At 36.6% G+C, this 15,310-nt stretch overlaps 1 protein-coding gene across 4 annotated transcripts in view; it reads left to right on the plus strand.

Moving 5' to 3' along the window:
* CDK14 (cyclin dependent kinase 14) overlaps positions 1–15,310 on the plus strand; it is a 604,612-nt gene that overhangs the window by 142,177 nt on the left and 447,125 nt on the right. For all 4 annotated transcript variants that reach the window (XM_033194405.1, XM_033194407.1, XM_033194409.1 and 1 more), the window contains one exon: positions 12,203–12,297. In XM_033194405.1, the coding sequence (XP_033050296.1) occupies positions 12,203–12,297 (95 nt within the window). The remainder of the gene's footprint in view (positions 1–12,202; positions 12,298–15,310) is intronic.

Genomic DNA, 15,310 nt, shown 5'->3' on the forward strand with positions numbered 1-15,310 from the left:
ACTTTAAAATTCATGCAAAATATAAAGAATGTGATTTTATTTATAGTGGTATATTTTAAGAGGGTGTTTGACAGGGTTTTAAAATTTGTTTCAGACATATATTGAGTGCCCACTTTTCCTAGGACTAGTCCCTGTGTAGTGTTTAATACTGTCATTGATATGACAAACCTTCCCTCCCCTATTCCTGCCACCTCCCCTAACCCAGCTGTGCTCCTCAGTAGCTGCAATTCTTGGGAGTACTACGGGAAATTTCCTGTCTTGCTGGACCAATTTAGAAGGGATTTCATTGAGTTGTGCTGTCATAAGCTGATCTTAAAGAGGGCATATTTTCAGAAACTCGTATTTAGGTTAAGGTCCTCTCTACATTCCACAAATTGCTCCAAATTTACCTCTTTTCATCACCATAAAAATCTATATCCCATGATAGGCAGGCCTAATCTGGGAGATGTGGGAGGAGGGTGCAAACCTGCAAATGAGAGTTTCACTTCAGTTTTTAGATACTTGTTCTTGGGGTGTGGCGGGTGTCTCATCTTGGCATTACTTCCTCTTCTGGGGAGTGGAAAATTCCCAGATTAGAACCAAACCCCATTGACAGGTTGTTACCATGTGTGGTGTTTGGATCCGTACCTCTGTGCAGCACCTAGATCTATTTTATAACCAAGTTACCTATCAATGATGCATTACCTTAGTGTGACTATAATAGGGCTGTCAATGCTGGGTGATAAAGCTTGTTCTGGAGATCAAAGGCAAAATAAAAATTAGCCCAGTCAGGTTTGACTTTAAATCCTTATTTAATGGGGCCACGTGGTTCTGATTAAATCCTTCCTCTCTCACCCTCATATCCACTCTCACAGTTACAGTGTAATGTACTGGAGAAGTGATTCTCCGTTATGGTTTTCCTCAATTCAGGGGGTACTCAGCAATCTTAAGCAAGGAGTTATGTGTGAGGGTTAAAATTAATTTTCAATGAAGTCAGTATGAAGTTATGGACATTCTTACTGGATATCATGGTATCATTACAGTGAACACTGAGGTATACTCATGAAGTTTATAAAAATGCAGTTCAGACACCCATGCTTGCCTCTGCGAGTAGGGTTTCAATAGAAGACAGACTGAAGCATGTTTAGTATTTCCTCTGTGCGGGTAAGAGTTAGGGCTCTGTGGGAATATTACACCAGTATAATAGTAACAAAGAAAATTGTTTTCAATTCTGATCATCTTGGTATGAATTCCAGTTCTGCCAGTAACTGTAAGATTTTAGATGCGTGAGTTTATTTTTTCAGTCTGTAAATTATTCATGTTCAAATGGGGATAGTAATAGAACCAACCTTATGGTGGTATTATAGAGATTAAGTTTATGTAATGCATATAAAATGATTAGCTTAAGGCCTGGTATGTAATCACTTGATATTAGCTAGTTGTTGTTATTATTATTACACAGACAATGAACTAGAGCTGTCAAGGGTTAAGAACACCTTTATGGCAGAGTGGCAAACATTGTTCAGCCGGAACATTGTGTACACTTTTCATTATCCATGTCAATGTTCCCCTCCGCTAGCCCAGATAATTGACGGTTCTCTATACTTTTATTCATTTTTTTAAAAAAAGTATTGACATCATCTCATTAAATTTCACATCTGTGTGCAGTTAGTGTCTGTTAGAAATTGCTGATTAGCCTTGTATTTCCACGTCTCTAAAGTGGTATCTCAAGGCTACACTCTAAGTAGGGAAGTGATAAGCAGAGAATAGTTGTCCCATAAAGCTGTTTCTCATCCATCCGCATATCTGACATCAAAAAGCCAAAGATAATGTTTAAGATTGACTATACCTTGGTTTGATCCAGCATCTTTATTTAAATGTGATGATTTAATAAAGTTGCAAGGAAAAAAAGACACAGGCCTCAACTTTAATTATAAAAATCTCTCCTTCTGAATTGTTCTTTTTTTTACTTATTTGATAGGAAGAATTTTATTATTCACCTCTTTAAAGATTTGGCATTTGGATTCCTTATTTATATATATAGTAATTATAGATCAGACCATTTCTGCATACTTAATATAGGAGACTCACTTTATAAGACTCTAACTGTCAAAGCGGAGACTGTCTCTTGGATGCATCCTATTCCATAGGCCTATTTTGTAGACTAGGAAAAGTTTTAGATAGAAATTACATGCCTTTGATTCTTCCTATGGAGTCAGCATGATTGATTTGTAAGTTACAGAGTATTTCCACAATGTGTACCTATCAGTTTCACAGGGCAAATAATGTTGATTGTTTTACCACAAAATATGGGAAAATATTAATTTTTTGCCATTGTAGTGTTAACAGAATATAGAATACAACCACAGCAGTTAATGCATCCAAATCCAGTTAATTAGATAGACTGCTTTGTACCACTAGCATCTTCCTTTACTAAATCTTTCGTGTGAATGAATGATTTTCATTAAAAAAATTTTGTTTTCTAATTTCTTCAGTAGTTTTTTCAAGTAGTAAGTTTAATATGGTCTGTCTTAAAAACAATTACATTAACTCTTTTATACAAAGCTATCTATGTATAGTGAATATATCATTTCTAGAAAATTATTTGTGCCTTTCCAGAAAGAGAAAATTTTGTCTTCCTATTCTCTTGCCAAGTGGTGACTGTGTCTTATACTTACTTTAAGTAGTCATTAGCAGTTTATCTCCTAATAAGAATAAAAAGGTAATTTTCCGGTGCTACATTTTAAACTTAGATTGGATTCATTCTTAAAGGAGCACAAAAGCAAACACACAGACCTCTCATTCTGATTTTAAATAATTTAGAGTGGAACTGTGAACACAATATTTTCCCCATTGAAGATCATTTTATACTGAAGTTTAATATAGGTTTTAAAATTTCTATTTAAAACTTAGGCTCAGGAGGGTGATGGTAAAGTGTGACATTCACAAGCTGTTTCCTGGTGATGAAAAATGCATGAGAACATAACCCACACAGGACTAGTCAGGCGACTTTGAATGTAATTTTCCATTAAATTTTACTTGATTTAACTCAACACATGGTTTGTATCTTACAAATTTTTTGAAGAAAAAAATAGGTGGTCCTAAGGGAATATAATACTTAAAGAGCTCATCATTGTAATCATAGTTTAAATTACATGGAACCGAGTTAAATTCCTAAAAAAAATCTTATACCCTCCCCTCCCTTCTTCTCCTCCCTCCATTCCTTTCTATATTATTTTTTGAAATATCTTTGTCCTTCATATATATATATACACACACATATATATCTATATTTTATGCTATCTGCATATATTTTATATATATATACATATATATATGGAGAGAGAGAGAGAGAGAGAGTGTGTGTGTGTGTGTGTGTGTGTGTGTGTTATGGACTGAATGCTGTTCCCTTAAAACTCCTATGTTGATGTCCCAGCCCCCAGTACCTGAAAATGTAACTGTATTTGAAGGTAAGGTTTTTTTTTTTATTATTATACTTTAAGTTCTAGGGTACATGTGCATGACGTTTATATCATGTATAACTCCCCAATGCAATGCCTCCCTCCTCCCCCCTCCCCATGATAGGCCCCACTGTGTGATGTTCCCCTTCCCGAGTCCAAGTGATCTCATTGTTCAGTTCCCACCTATGAGTGAGAACATGCGGTGTTTGGTTTTCTGTTCTTGTGGTAGTTTGCTAAGAATGATGGTTTCCAGCTGCATCCATGTCCCTACAAAGGACGCAAACTCATCCTTTTTGATGGCTGCATAGTATTCCATGGTGTATATGTGCCACATTTTCTTAATCCAGTCTGTCACAGATGGACATTTGGGTTGATTCCAAGTCTTTGCTATTGTGAATAGTGCCACAATAAACATACGTGTGCATGTGTCTTTGTAGTAGAGTAATTTATAATCCTTTGGGTATATACCCAGTAGTGGGATGGCTGGGTCATATGGTACATCTAGTTCTAGATCCTTGAGGAATTGCCATACTGTTTTCCATAATGGTTGAACTAGTTTACAATCCCACCAACAGTGTAAAAGTGTTCCTATTTCTCCACATCCTCTCCAACACCTGTTGTTTCCTGACTTCTTAATGATTGCCATTCTAACTGGTGTGAGATGGTATCTCATTGTGGTTTTGATTTGCATTTCTCTGATGGCCAGTGATGATGAGCATTTTTTCATGTGTCTGTTGGTGGTATGGATGTCTTCTTTTGAGAAATGTCTGTTCATATCCTTTCCCCACTTTTTGATGGGGTTGTTTGTTTTTTTCTTGTATATTTGTTTGAGTTCTTTGTAGATTCTGGATATTAGCCCTTTGTCAGATGAGTAGGTTGCAAAAATTTTCTCCCATTCTGTAGGTTGCCTGTTCACTCTGATGGTAGTTTCTTTAGCTGTGCAAAAGCTCTTTAGTTTAATTAGATCCCATGTGTCAATTTTTGCTTTTGCTGCCATTGCTTTTGGTGTTTTAGACATGAAGTCCTTGCCCATGCCTATGTCCTGAATGGTACTACCTAGGTTTTCTTCTAGGGTTTTTATGGTATTAGGTCTAACATTTAAGTCTCTAATCCATCTTGAATTAATTTTCGTATGTACATAACGAAATGAAAGCAGAAATAAAGATGTTCTTTGAAACCAATGAGAACAAAGATACAACATACCAGAATCTCTGGGACACATTTAAAGCAGTGTGTAGAGGGAAATTTATAGCACTAAATGCCCACAAGAGAAAGCAGGAGAGATCTAAAATTGACACTCTAACATCACAATTAAAAGAACTAGAGAGGCAAGAGCAAACACATTCAAAAGCTAGCAGAAGGCAAGAAATAACTAAGATCAGAGCAGAACTGAAGGAGATAGAGACACAAAAAACCCTCCAAAAAATCAATGAATCCAGGAGTTGGTTTTTTGAAAAGATCAACAAAATTGACAGACCGCTAGCTAGACTAATAAAGAAGAAAAGAGAGAGGAATCAAATAGACTCAATAAAAAATGATAAAGGGGATATCACCACCGACCCCACAGAAATACAAACAACCATCAGAGAATACTATAAATGCCTCTACGCAAATCAACTAGAAAATCTAGAAGAAATGGATAATTTCCTGGACACTTACACTCTCCCAAGACTAAACCAGGAAGAAGTTGAATCCCTGAATAGACCAATAGCAGGCTCTGAAATGAAGGTAAGGTTTTAAAAGTGGTGACTAAATTAAATTTTGGTCATTGGGTGTGACCCTAATATAATATGACTGATGTCGTTGCAAGAAGTATAGAGACACCAGGCATTCCGTCAGCCAGAGGGAAGGCCATGTGAGGACACATGAGAAGGTGGCCATCTGCAAGCCAAGGAGAGAGGACTCAGGAGAAACAAACCCTGCCAAAACCTTGATCTTGGACTTCTAGCTTCCAAAACTGTGAAAAAATAAATTTTTGTTGTTGAAGCCACCAAGTATGTGGTGTTTTGTTATGACACCTCTAGCAATCCATACATATGTATAAAATAAACCCTTGTTATTTGGTTAGGATTTTTTCTTTAAACACTGTTAATTTGTGTTGCTTGTTTTGTTTTCTCATACTGAGTGCTAGCAAAATTTGTGCTGCTAGTTTTGTTTCCGCATATTGAATGCTAAAAGGGAGCAGATTACTTAGATGGCTTTACTTTAAGGAAAAATATTTAATTGAAATTCAGTGTATGGTCTTGGGCAAATCGGTGTTTCTGGGAAATTTTCATTTTTATACATTTATATTAGAGTAAATGATGCCTACAGTGTTATGTAGCTCTAGGAGCTCTGATTTTGTGAAGGCAGGAATTCTATTTTTGATCTATATTTCATTATAAAATTAGTAATCATGGAGCTTGAGGAGGAATTGACCCCACATTGAATGCTTGGTCAGGAAATGGGTTACTGTTGTGTACAGCAGTACAGATTGAGTACTTGACCCTGGAAGCTTTCTTGCAGCACTTACTAATTTTCCAGCAGTTCTCTCAGCATTTGCCACAGTCATTCCTCCATTGAGGTGCCACTGTCTAGAGATAGGCTGGATTAATAGTTGGGACTCTCAAAGATGAACTTGTTTCTTCTCTTTTTATTGGCATTAATGATGAGTAACAGTAGTTGCCTGATAATACCTCCTCAGTCTACACAGCTTTAGGCAACCTTGTGCTATATACACCTGGAAAGATCTGACTTTAGATTTTGCAAAAATCTGTTTAGTTCCATACATAAATTAAGTTCTTTTTCATTGCACAGAATAAGGAAACAACCTCATGGAAGTTTATGTGTAGTGGGTTGACTTCAACCATTGAGCCTTTACTCTATTTACAGGTGAATTGGATAGTAGAAAATTTTATTATGTGCCTGTTTTCTACAATGTCTGTGGCCTTAATTTTAAGCCCCTAACGTTTGGACATATTTAGAGATATATTTGTTATTGTAAGGATTAACATAATAGGTTCCTATTTTATGGAAGAGATTAGTATCTAAAGCACAAATACTCATTAATAACTGCCAAATAGTGGAAGTTGGGTGGTTTCCTGTCTTGTTCTTGCATTTAAAAGTAATGGATCAAATATTTCACCATTTAATATGAGGTTTGTTACAGGTTTCTATAAAAATCATATTGAATTTGGAACCTTTCCTTTGTTACTAGATTACATCATTTTTTGATTTTATTTTAGATACACAGTATACTGAATTTTAAAAATTATATTTCAGGATTTTTCTCTTATGTAGTGAAATATATTAGTAAATTTTTTGAGGTTGAATCATTTTTGAATTCATGAGATAAATCTCATTTGGCCCTGGTATATTATTCTTGTAGCATATTTGCAGAAATTAATTTTTAAAAATTTTCTTAGAATTTTTGCTCCTGTGTTTGTGATACTTGGCCTTTTGTTTAATTAGTTAGTTAATTTCGGTAATAGGGTTTTGCTAGTTAGAAGCATTTTATATTTTTATGCTATCTGCTTCATACAACTTAGTATATCTGTTTCTTAAATTTTAGTAGAAGTTGCCCTTAGAAGATTCTATTTTTAAGATTAATTCTGTAAATTTATTCTGTTTATTGTGTCTTAGTTTTTGTATTTTGCTGAGGTCAATTTGGGTAATTAATTTTTTCTAGAAAGTATGTACTAAATTTTGAATATTTTGGTATAAAGCTGTTTATAGTATTCCGGGTTAATTAACGACAACAAAAACATTCGTTCTTAAACTGAGTTATGTTCTCTTTGTATTTCCAGTGTTTAGTTCTCTTTTTAATGAGACTTTCCAGATAATTATCTGTTTTAATGGTCTTTACAAATAGCATTTGGTTTTATTAATCATGTTTATAATACTTTTGTCTTGTATTTTACAAATATCTTTCATTGTCTTTAATAATCTCTTCCTACTCTGTTCTTTGTTGCTTCTTTTCTAGCTGCCATTAAAAGTCTAAATCATACTGCTTTATTGTTTTCTATTATATGCATATATTTAAATTTTCTTTTATGTGTTGATTTGACTGCATGCCATAGGTCTTAAATGGTCATGCTCTCATTGTCACATATTTATGAATTTTAAGTTTTGATTTTTTTAAACCCATATTGTTAAACTATTCAGCTTTAATTTTTTTATTTCAACAAGATAGCATTTGTTGTATATATTTAAGATACACTGATTGAGTATCCCCTATCTGAAATGCTTGGTACAGAGGTATTTTGGCTTTAAGATTTTTTGGATTCTGGAATATACATGAGATATCTTAGGAAGGGGACCCCAAGTCTAAACATGAAATTCACTTATGTTTCATATATAGCTTATATGCATAGTCTGAATGTAATTTTATACAATATTTTAAATAATTTTGTGCACCTGTCACATGAGGTCAGGTGTAGAATTTTCCACTTGTGGCATTGTGTGGTGTTCAAAAAGTTTCAGATTTTTGGAACATTTTGATTTTAAGGTTTTTGGATTAGGGATTCTAACCTATATAGCGTGGTGTTATGGGATACATATAGATAGTAAAATGATTACTGTAGTGAAGCAAATTAACATGTCTATCATCTCATATAGTTACCCATTTTTTGTTGTTGTGGCAAGAACAGCTAAAATCTGCTCATTTAGCAGGAATCCCAAATACAGTACGATTTTGTTAATTATAGTCTTAATTTCTTTTTTTTTTTTTTTTTTGAGACGGAGTCTCGAGTCTCACTCTGTCGCCCGGGCTGGAGTGCAGTGGCCGGATCTCAGCTCACTGCAAGCTCCGCCTCCCGGGTTTACACCATTCTCCTGCCTCAGCCTCCCGAGTAGCTGGGACTACAGGCGCCCGCCACCTCGCCCGGCTAGTTTTTTGTATTTTTTAGTAGAGACGGGGTTTCACCGTGTTAGCCAGGATGGTTTCCATCTCCTGACCTCGTGATCCACCCGTCTCGGCCTCCCAAAGTGCTGGGATTATAGGCTTGAGCCACCGCGCCCGTCCTATAGTCTTAATTTCTAATTTAATTGCATTGTGTTCAGAAAAAGCAACTTGAAATGTTCTTGCAGTTTTCAATATTGAGATCATCTTTGTGACTTAATCTATGATCATTTTTTGGTGAATTTTAAATGTGTGCTTGAAAGAATATAAATATATGAATATGTATATTAATTAAGCCGTTGTTTCTAATATTTGAGCCCCATAGATCCCTTAATTATTAGTTACTTGCTTGCTCTGTCGATTAGTAGTGTATGCTTGTCTTTCATTATCATCAACAGATTCTTGCTTTATTGCGCTAACAATTGTTTGATACATTTCAAAATTATGTTATTTGGCCTTTACTAGTTTACTAGTTTATTAGACTTCTTGGTGGATTTTTTTTTTTTTTTTTTTTTTTTTTTTGAGGCGGAGTCTCGCTCTGTCGCCCAGACTGGAGTGCAGTGGCGCAATCTCGGCTCACTGCAAGCTCCGCCTCCCCGGATTCACGCCATTCTCCTGCCTCAGCCTCCCGAGTAGCTGGGACTACAGGCGCCCGCCACCTCGCCCGGCTAGTTTTTTGTGTTTTTAGTAGAGACGGGGTTTCACCATGCTAGCCAGGATGGTCTTGATCTCCTGACCTCGTGATCCACCCGTCTTGGCCTCCCAAAGTGCTGGGATTACAGGCTTGAGCCACCGCGCCCGGTCATTGGTGGATTTTTAACAGTCATTTTTTATGGGAGATACTAATTTAATCTATTTATTGTTTTGTAAATTCTGTCTTGTCTGCTATCAATACTACTATTGGTATTATTTTTAAAAATGCTTATTGAGCTATATTTTTCCCTTACTCCTTTATTTTCATATTTACTCTTTCTAAATCTCTTCTTAATAGCATATTGCTATTTTTTTGTTTTTTTATTTTTTTAATCGGAGAGCTTTTCCTTTAATAGGGGAAGTTGATTCATTTATGTTTATTGTAATCATTGATATGTTTGGACTTAACTTTATTCTTATTTTATAATATTTTACTTTGCATGCTTTCTTACTGAATATGCCTTCTCCTCTAACCTCTCACTCCTTACCCTCTTTCTCTTTCATTGCATTTTTTTTCCATTCCTCCCTCCCCAATTTGTTTGGGATTTGTACACCTTATTTATATCAATTTACTGATTACCTTTTAAAGGTTAAGAAACATTCTAAAAGGTATGCATTTGGGGTTTCAATCTGTATCTGCAATATATTCTGATTTATTCAAGAAAGCTCAGTGTGGTTTTATTTCTTCTTTCCTACTGTTCCTTGCCTTGTCCCCCCATCACTCCAGCTACATCTTACATTGAGATAATTTTATATCTAGATTTTTTTCTGTGAGTAGTAAAATTGTTGTGTTTCCATGTTTCACTTGAGGGACTGCCTTGAGTGTAGTATTAATTATGCAAAATTATTTTTCCTTTTAATTTTGAAAATATTGCTTAACTGTCTTTTTGCAGCTATTACAATCTGTGACAATACGTTTGCTGACTAAATTTTCTATTTAGATGCAACCTCTCCCTTAAGTTTTCTGGGAGAATTCTGTTCAGCCATTGAGCTTATTACTTTTTTAGCCTCTGGGGTTCAAGCAATTCTCCTGCCTCAGCCTCCCCAGTAGCTGGGACTACAGATGTGCACCACCACGCCCAGCCAATTTTTGTACTTTTAGTAGAGATGGGGTTTCACCATGTTGGGCAGGATGGTCTCGATCTCCTGACCTTGTGATCCGCCTGCCTCTGCCTCCCAAAATGCTGGGATTACAGGTGTAAGCCACTGCGCCTGGCCTATTTAAAGTTATCCTTACTTGCAATGTCAACTTGCCTTCCAAGCTTTTAGCTTATCTGCCCACTGAATTTTATCCTTCTCTTTTAGGATGTTGATTTTCCTAAAATGATTTGTGATTTTTGGTTGTATACTCATATTTGTACTTGAGAATCACTGTCAGCTTATTTTATTTTCTGTAAATTGTCTCTGCTGACTGTGTGAAAGGGATTACAGCTTGGGGGATGGGGAGACATTGCTTTTTCTCTGGGTATTGGCTACTTGAGTCCTTGCTCTGTTCAGATACCACACTCTAAGCCGTCTCCTGCGCAGATGCCTCTGCAGCTTGCTTGGGAGGACACTGCAGTCTCAACTGTTTATGTGTTGATTGGTCTCATGTTCACTTAGAGGTTCCTGCTTCTTTTCTTTAATAGTCTTCTCCTACATGGTCAGGCTTTTCCCTGAAGTTTTGATTCTGATTACCTTCTTTCAGAATTCTTCAAAATTTCTGATTAGATATTGGCACTCTTTTTTGTTTTCTGTTTCTAATTCTGATTTATTATTTTTGAAAAATAACTTTTCAGTCACGATGGGGTATTTTGGGTGGGAAGGAAGTAAGAAACGTGTATTCAACTGGCCACATAAAATCCTAATAAATAGTAGGAGTCAGAATCGTTGCCCACATGTGTGTTTTTTGGTAAGTGGTACAGGAGTATACTCAAAAGTAGTATTCAAGCCCAACTTCAAGAATACAAGTTCTAAACTTCTGAAGTTGGTTATTTATGAAGTACTACAAATATTAGCCACCTTTTATGAATTATGTGTATATATATATATTTATATTGGAATAAATCTCTTTAATAAGATATTTTTCATTCCTTGTGTAATTATCATTTTCTAATATGCTTTGGTATTACCCTTTTATTTAATAGCAGCAGTATAATAATAGATCATTTCTTATTGAAATAGAAGGTGAATGCTTCTCCACCACGGAGGACAACACTCCACTTTTCTTGCTCCATAGTTAAAGTTGGGGTGGGAGTTGAGCACAATAAGAGTGATGAGGTCACTCCCTCTTAGCATTTTTTTAGGTCCTGTTGGGATGTGACCTGTCTTAAGGAAGAGTTATTTGGTGGCAGCTATGCCTTAAGGATTGATTTATGTGTATGTAAGAGAGTTCCATTTTGTATTAGTGATAGCTGAGTGATAACATCTTCTGATTATCTGTTTGAATTATCACTAAAAGGTATCAGAGGAGTACCTTTATCTGGCTGAATATTATACCATCATGATTTACAATGGGATACAGTAAATATTTTCAGCTTTGTCAGCCATGTGATCCATATTGGAACTACAGCTCTGTTGTAGTTTGAAAATCATGAAAAAATATACAAGTGAATGACCATGACCGTGTTTCAGTAAAACTTTATGAACACTAAAATTTAATTTTCATATTATTTTCACATATCGTGAAATGTTATTCTTGTTTTGCTTTGTTTCCTTCAATCATTAAAAAAGTAAAAACTATTCTAAACTTATAGGATATAGAAAAACAGGTAGTGGGCTGGATTTGACCCATGGGCCACAGTTTGCCAGCTCATAATTTAGAAGATTGTGTAATAATATGTAAAGTATTCACAATTTATTGCATAAAAAAGGGAGGGTCAGGTTAAAAAACAGTAGATATAGTGCAATTTCATTTATGTAAGAAAGCAATCATCAGCTTACAGATAGCACTGGAAGAGCAGATATCAAAATATTAACAGTGGTTCCCTGGTTAGATTATGGGAATAATTTCATTCTACATTGTGTTTATTTGCATTTTTTGAGTTTTGTACCCTGTTTATTATGTTGTTTTGAAAAATAAATATGTATGCCAGAAAAAACAGTTATTTAAAAAGTGACAGAGAATCTGTACATTCTCAGCAAAATCATGGTATTTGTTGTTAATTAATTTGATATAATCTGTTTTGCTTACCCTGTGCTTCATTTTTAGCCAACAAGTCCCAAATTTGGAAAAGCTGACTCATATGAAAAGCTGGAAAAACTGGGGGAAGGATCTTATGCTACAGTATACAAAGGGAAAAGCAAGTAAGTTCATTATTTTTGGAATATTTCACATGTGCAGTGTATCAGCCCTCTTATTACTAAATAGCATTTTATTTAATTCTTATTTAATATACAATAGATTTTCCTCCCTCAGGGTATCTTTTCTTTTTTTCTTTTGGCAAGTGTATAAAACTCATTGGAATTGGTATACCCTGCTAGTAAACAGTTTTTCAGACTGTTCAATTTATTCTTCTGTTTAACACTCCTCCCCACAACATTGTTTTCTCTTTCTTTCAAAGGAGTTGGAACCGTCTAATGAGAATTCATTTCCAGGTGAATTATGTGATTAATTTCTCATAGAGATTTAGTGTTGGGAATAGGAGTATTGATTTGGCAATGCCAAATGTATTGGCCATTCTTGGGGTCTTTTTAAATTAAGCTTTTACTCCATCTTTCAGAAGTCTCTTTAAAAAAAGGCAAACTTTTCTTTTTCTTTCTGTCTGATTTGGCATCATGCTGCATATATTTTCTATAGAGAAACAACTCTCTCCTCTTCTTCTTTCTCTCCATTGTTCTCTGGCGGTCAGGGCACAGATTTGGATTCTTAAAAAGCTTGTCCTCATGTGTTTCTGATTGACCTCCTTCCTCTCCCTTATTGATTAAGGACAGAGTTAGTGACATGGAGTTGCAGATAAATTAATGCTATCTCTGCAACAACCACAGAAGTCACAAACTTTGTTTTAACTTTATAACTCTACCAGATGATGTTGCAAAATAATTTTCGATACCGGCCCTGTTACCTCTTTTTAAAATCTTTATAGAAGATAGGACTTTTTTTTTTTTTTTTCTGAGACAGCATTTCGCCCTGTTGCCCAGGCTGGAGTACAGTGGCCTGATAACGGCTCATTGCATTCTCAACCTCCTGGGCTCAAACAGTCCTCTTGCCTTAGCCACCTGAGTAGCTGGCACTACAAGCATATGCCATCATGTCTGGCTATTTTTAAAAAAATTCTTTTGTAGAAACAGAATTTTCTTGTGTTGCCCAGGCTGGTTTTAAACTCCTAGGCTTAAGTGATCCTCTGGCCTCGGACATACAAAGTGTTGGGATTACAGGCGTGAACCACTGCACCCAACCAGATTAGGACATTGTAACTTAAGTAATTAGAAGATGTAGAAGAGAACAATTCTCTGAAGGATCATTCTAAAGACATAGTTGGAAATTTTGATTATGTGCTAGTTTAGGTAATCTTAGGATTTTCAGGAGTGTGGTGTTATACCTGTTTGTTCATGTTTCTTAAGTTTAGAAGATGAAATATTCCTTATCAAGAAAGATATGTGTAAGGCAAAAATACCGTGAAGTCAAAAGTAGTAGTATTAATTTTGAGACTTGTAAAAAAAAGTTTGCAAAAATTGTGCAGGGAGCCGTCTTCATTCTACACCCAGGCAGATTGGAGCACCCGCTTGCTTGGTTCTGCATCCTGAACTGCTCCACCCCCTCTGTCCAGAGATCCTGGTATAGCGGAGCCCTCTTCACTCCATGCCCAGGCAGATCTCCAGGCATTCAAAGCACCCGCTCACTTCACCTAGATTGGCAGCCTCAGTTGCCCCACCCTTCCTTTGCAGACATCTAGGTGCAGGAGGGGCCCTTTCTGCTTCACATCCAGGCAGATCTCCAGGCAGTTAGAGCACCTGCTCACCTGATTCAGCATCCTGAGTCACTCACTCTCTCCTGTGCAGAGACCATGGTGCAGCTGGGCCTTCTGTGCTCCACACCCAGGCATATCTCCAGGCATTTGGAGCACCAGTTCACCTGGAATGGCAGTCTAAGCTGCCTCACCCTTTCTACACAAAAACTCTGGTGTAGCAGGGTCCTCTTTCCTCCATGCCCTGGCAAATCTCCAGGGATCTGGAGTACTTACGCTCCTGGATTAGGAGTTTAGGCTGCCTCCACTTCCTCTGCATAGGCTTGGGGCTGCGGATGTTTCCCAGTTTCATGCTTAGGCACACCTCTGGGTGCTTGGTGATTTTCCACTGGATTCTCCAGTGCTAGTGCTTCTTGCCTGCCATCAGGGAATGACCATCTTGCCTCCTGCCCCCCAGGACTGAGAATGGAACTCAGAACACTGTGGACTCCACAGATCAGCCCATTGCCTAAGGCAACAGAGAGCATCCCCCCATAAATAAGGATCAAGTATATATCCAGCCATGTTGGCTGCAGTAGGTTCTTACCCATAAGTGCCATCCACTGGCTCTGGGTCAAACTGAACAGCCCTGTATAAAAGCTGCTGATAGAAATGCATAGGGCTATAGAAGCAAAGACAAAAGATCCTACCCAGCATCCTCTGCAGTCACAACACAGAGGGACTGGGGAGAAGGGAAGGGAAAGGAAAAAAAAAAAAAACAAACAACATCAATAATATTATAGAGAAAGAAAGAAAAAGAAAAAATCCAATCTGTACAAAAATAATTACAAAAATTATGGTGCCATTATCTCCAGATGAGAAGGAACCAGCACAAAAATTCTGTTATTGTGAAAAATCTGAATGTCATGACACCACTGAAGGATCACAGTAACTCTCCAGCAATAATTCGTGACCAAAGTGGAAACTCAGAAATGACAGATAAATAATTCAAAGCATGAATTACAAGGAAACTCAGTGAGATCCAAGACATGATTCAAAATCTACACAAAGAAACTTCTAAATCAATCCAGGAAATGAAGAAAGAGATCTAACATCTTAAAAGGAAATCAGTCAGCATTTGTAGAATTGAAAAGCTCACTTAAGGAATTTCAGTACAATTGAGGCCAGACATAGTGACTCACTCCTGTAATCCCAGCACTTTGGGAGGCCAAGGTGAGCAGATCATCTGAGGTCAGGAGTTTGAAACCAGCCTGGACAACATGATGAAACCCCGTCTCTACTAAAAATACAAAAATTAGCTGGGTGTGATGGTGCATGCCTATAATCTCAGCTACTCCAGAGGCTGAGGCATGAGAATAGCTTGAACTTGGGAGGTGGAGGTACAGTGAGCTGAGATCACGCCACTGCACTCC

Source organism: Trachypithecus francoisi, unplaced genomic scaffold (genome assembly GCF_009764315.1).
Source record: "Trachypithecus francoisi isolate TF-2019V2 unplaced genomic scaffold, Tfra_2.0 Lachesis_group4, whole genome shotgun sequence".
Lineage (NCBI taxonomy): Eukaryota > Metazoa > Chordata > Mammalia > Primates > Cercopithecidae > Trachypithecus > Trachypithecus francoisi.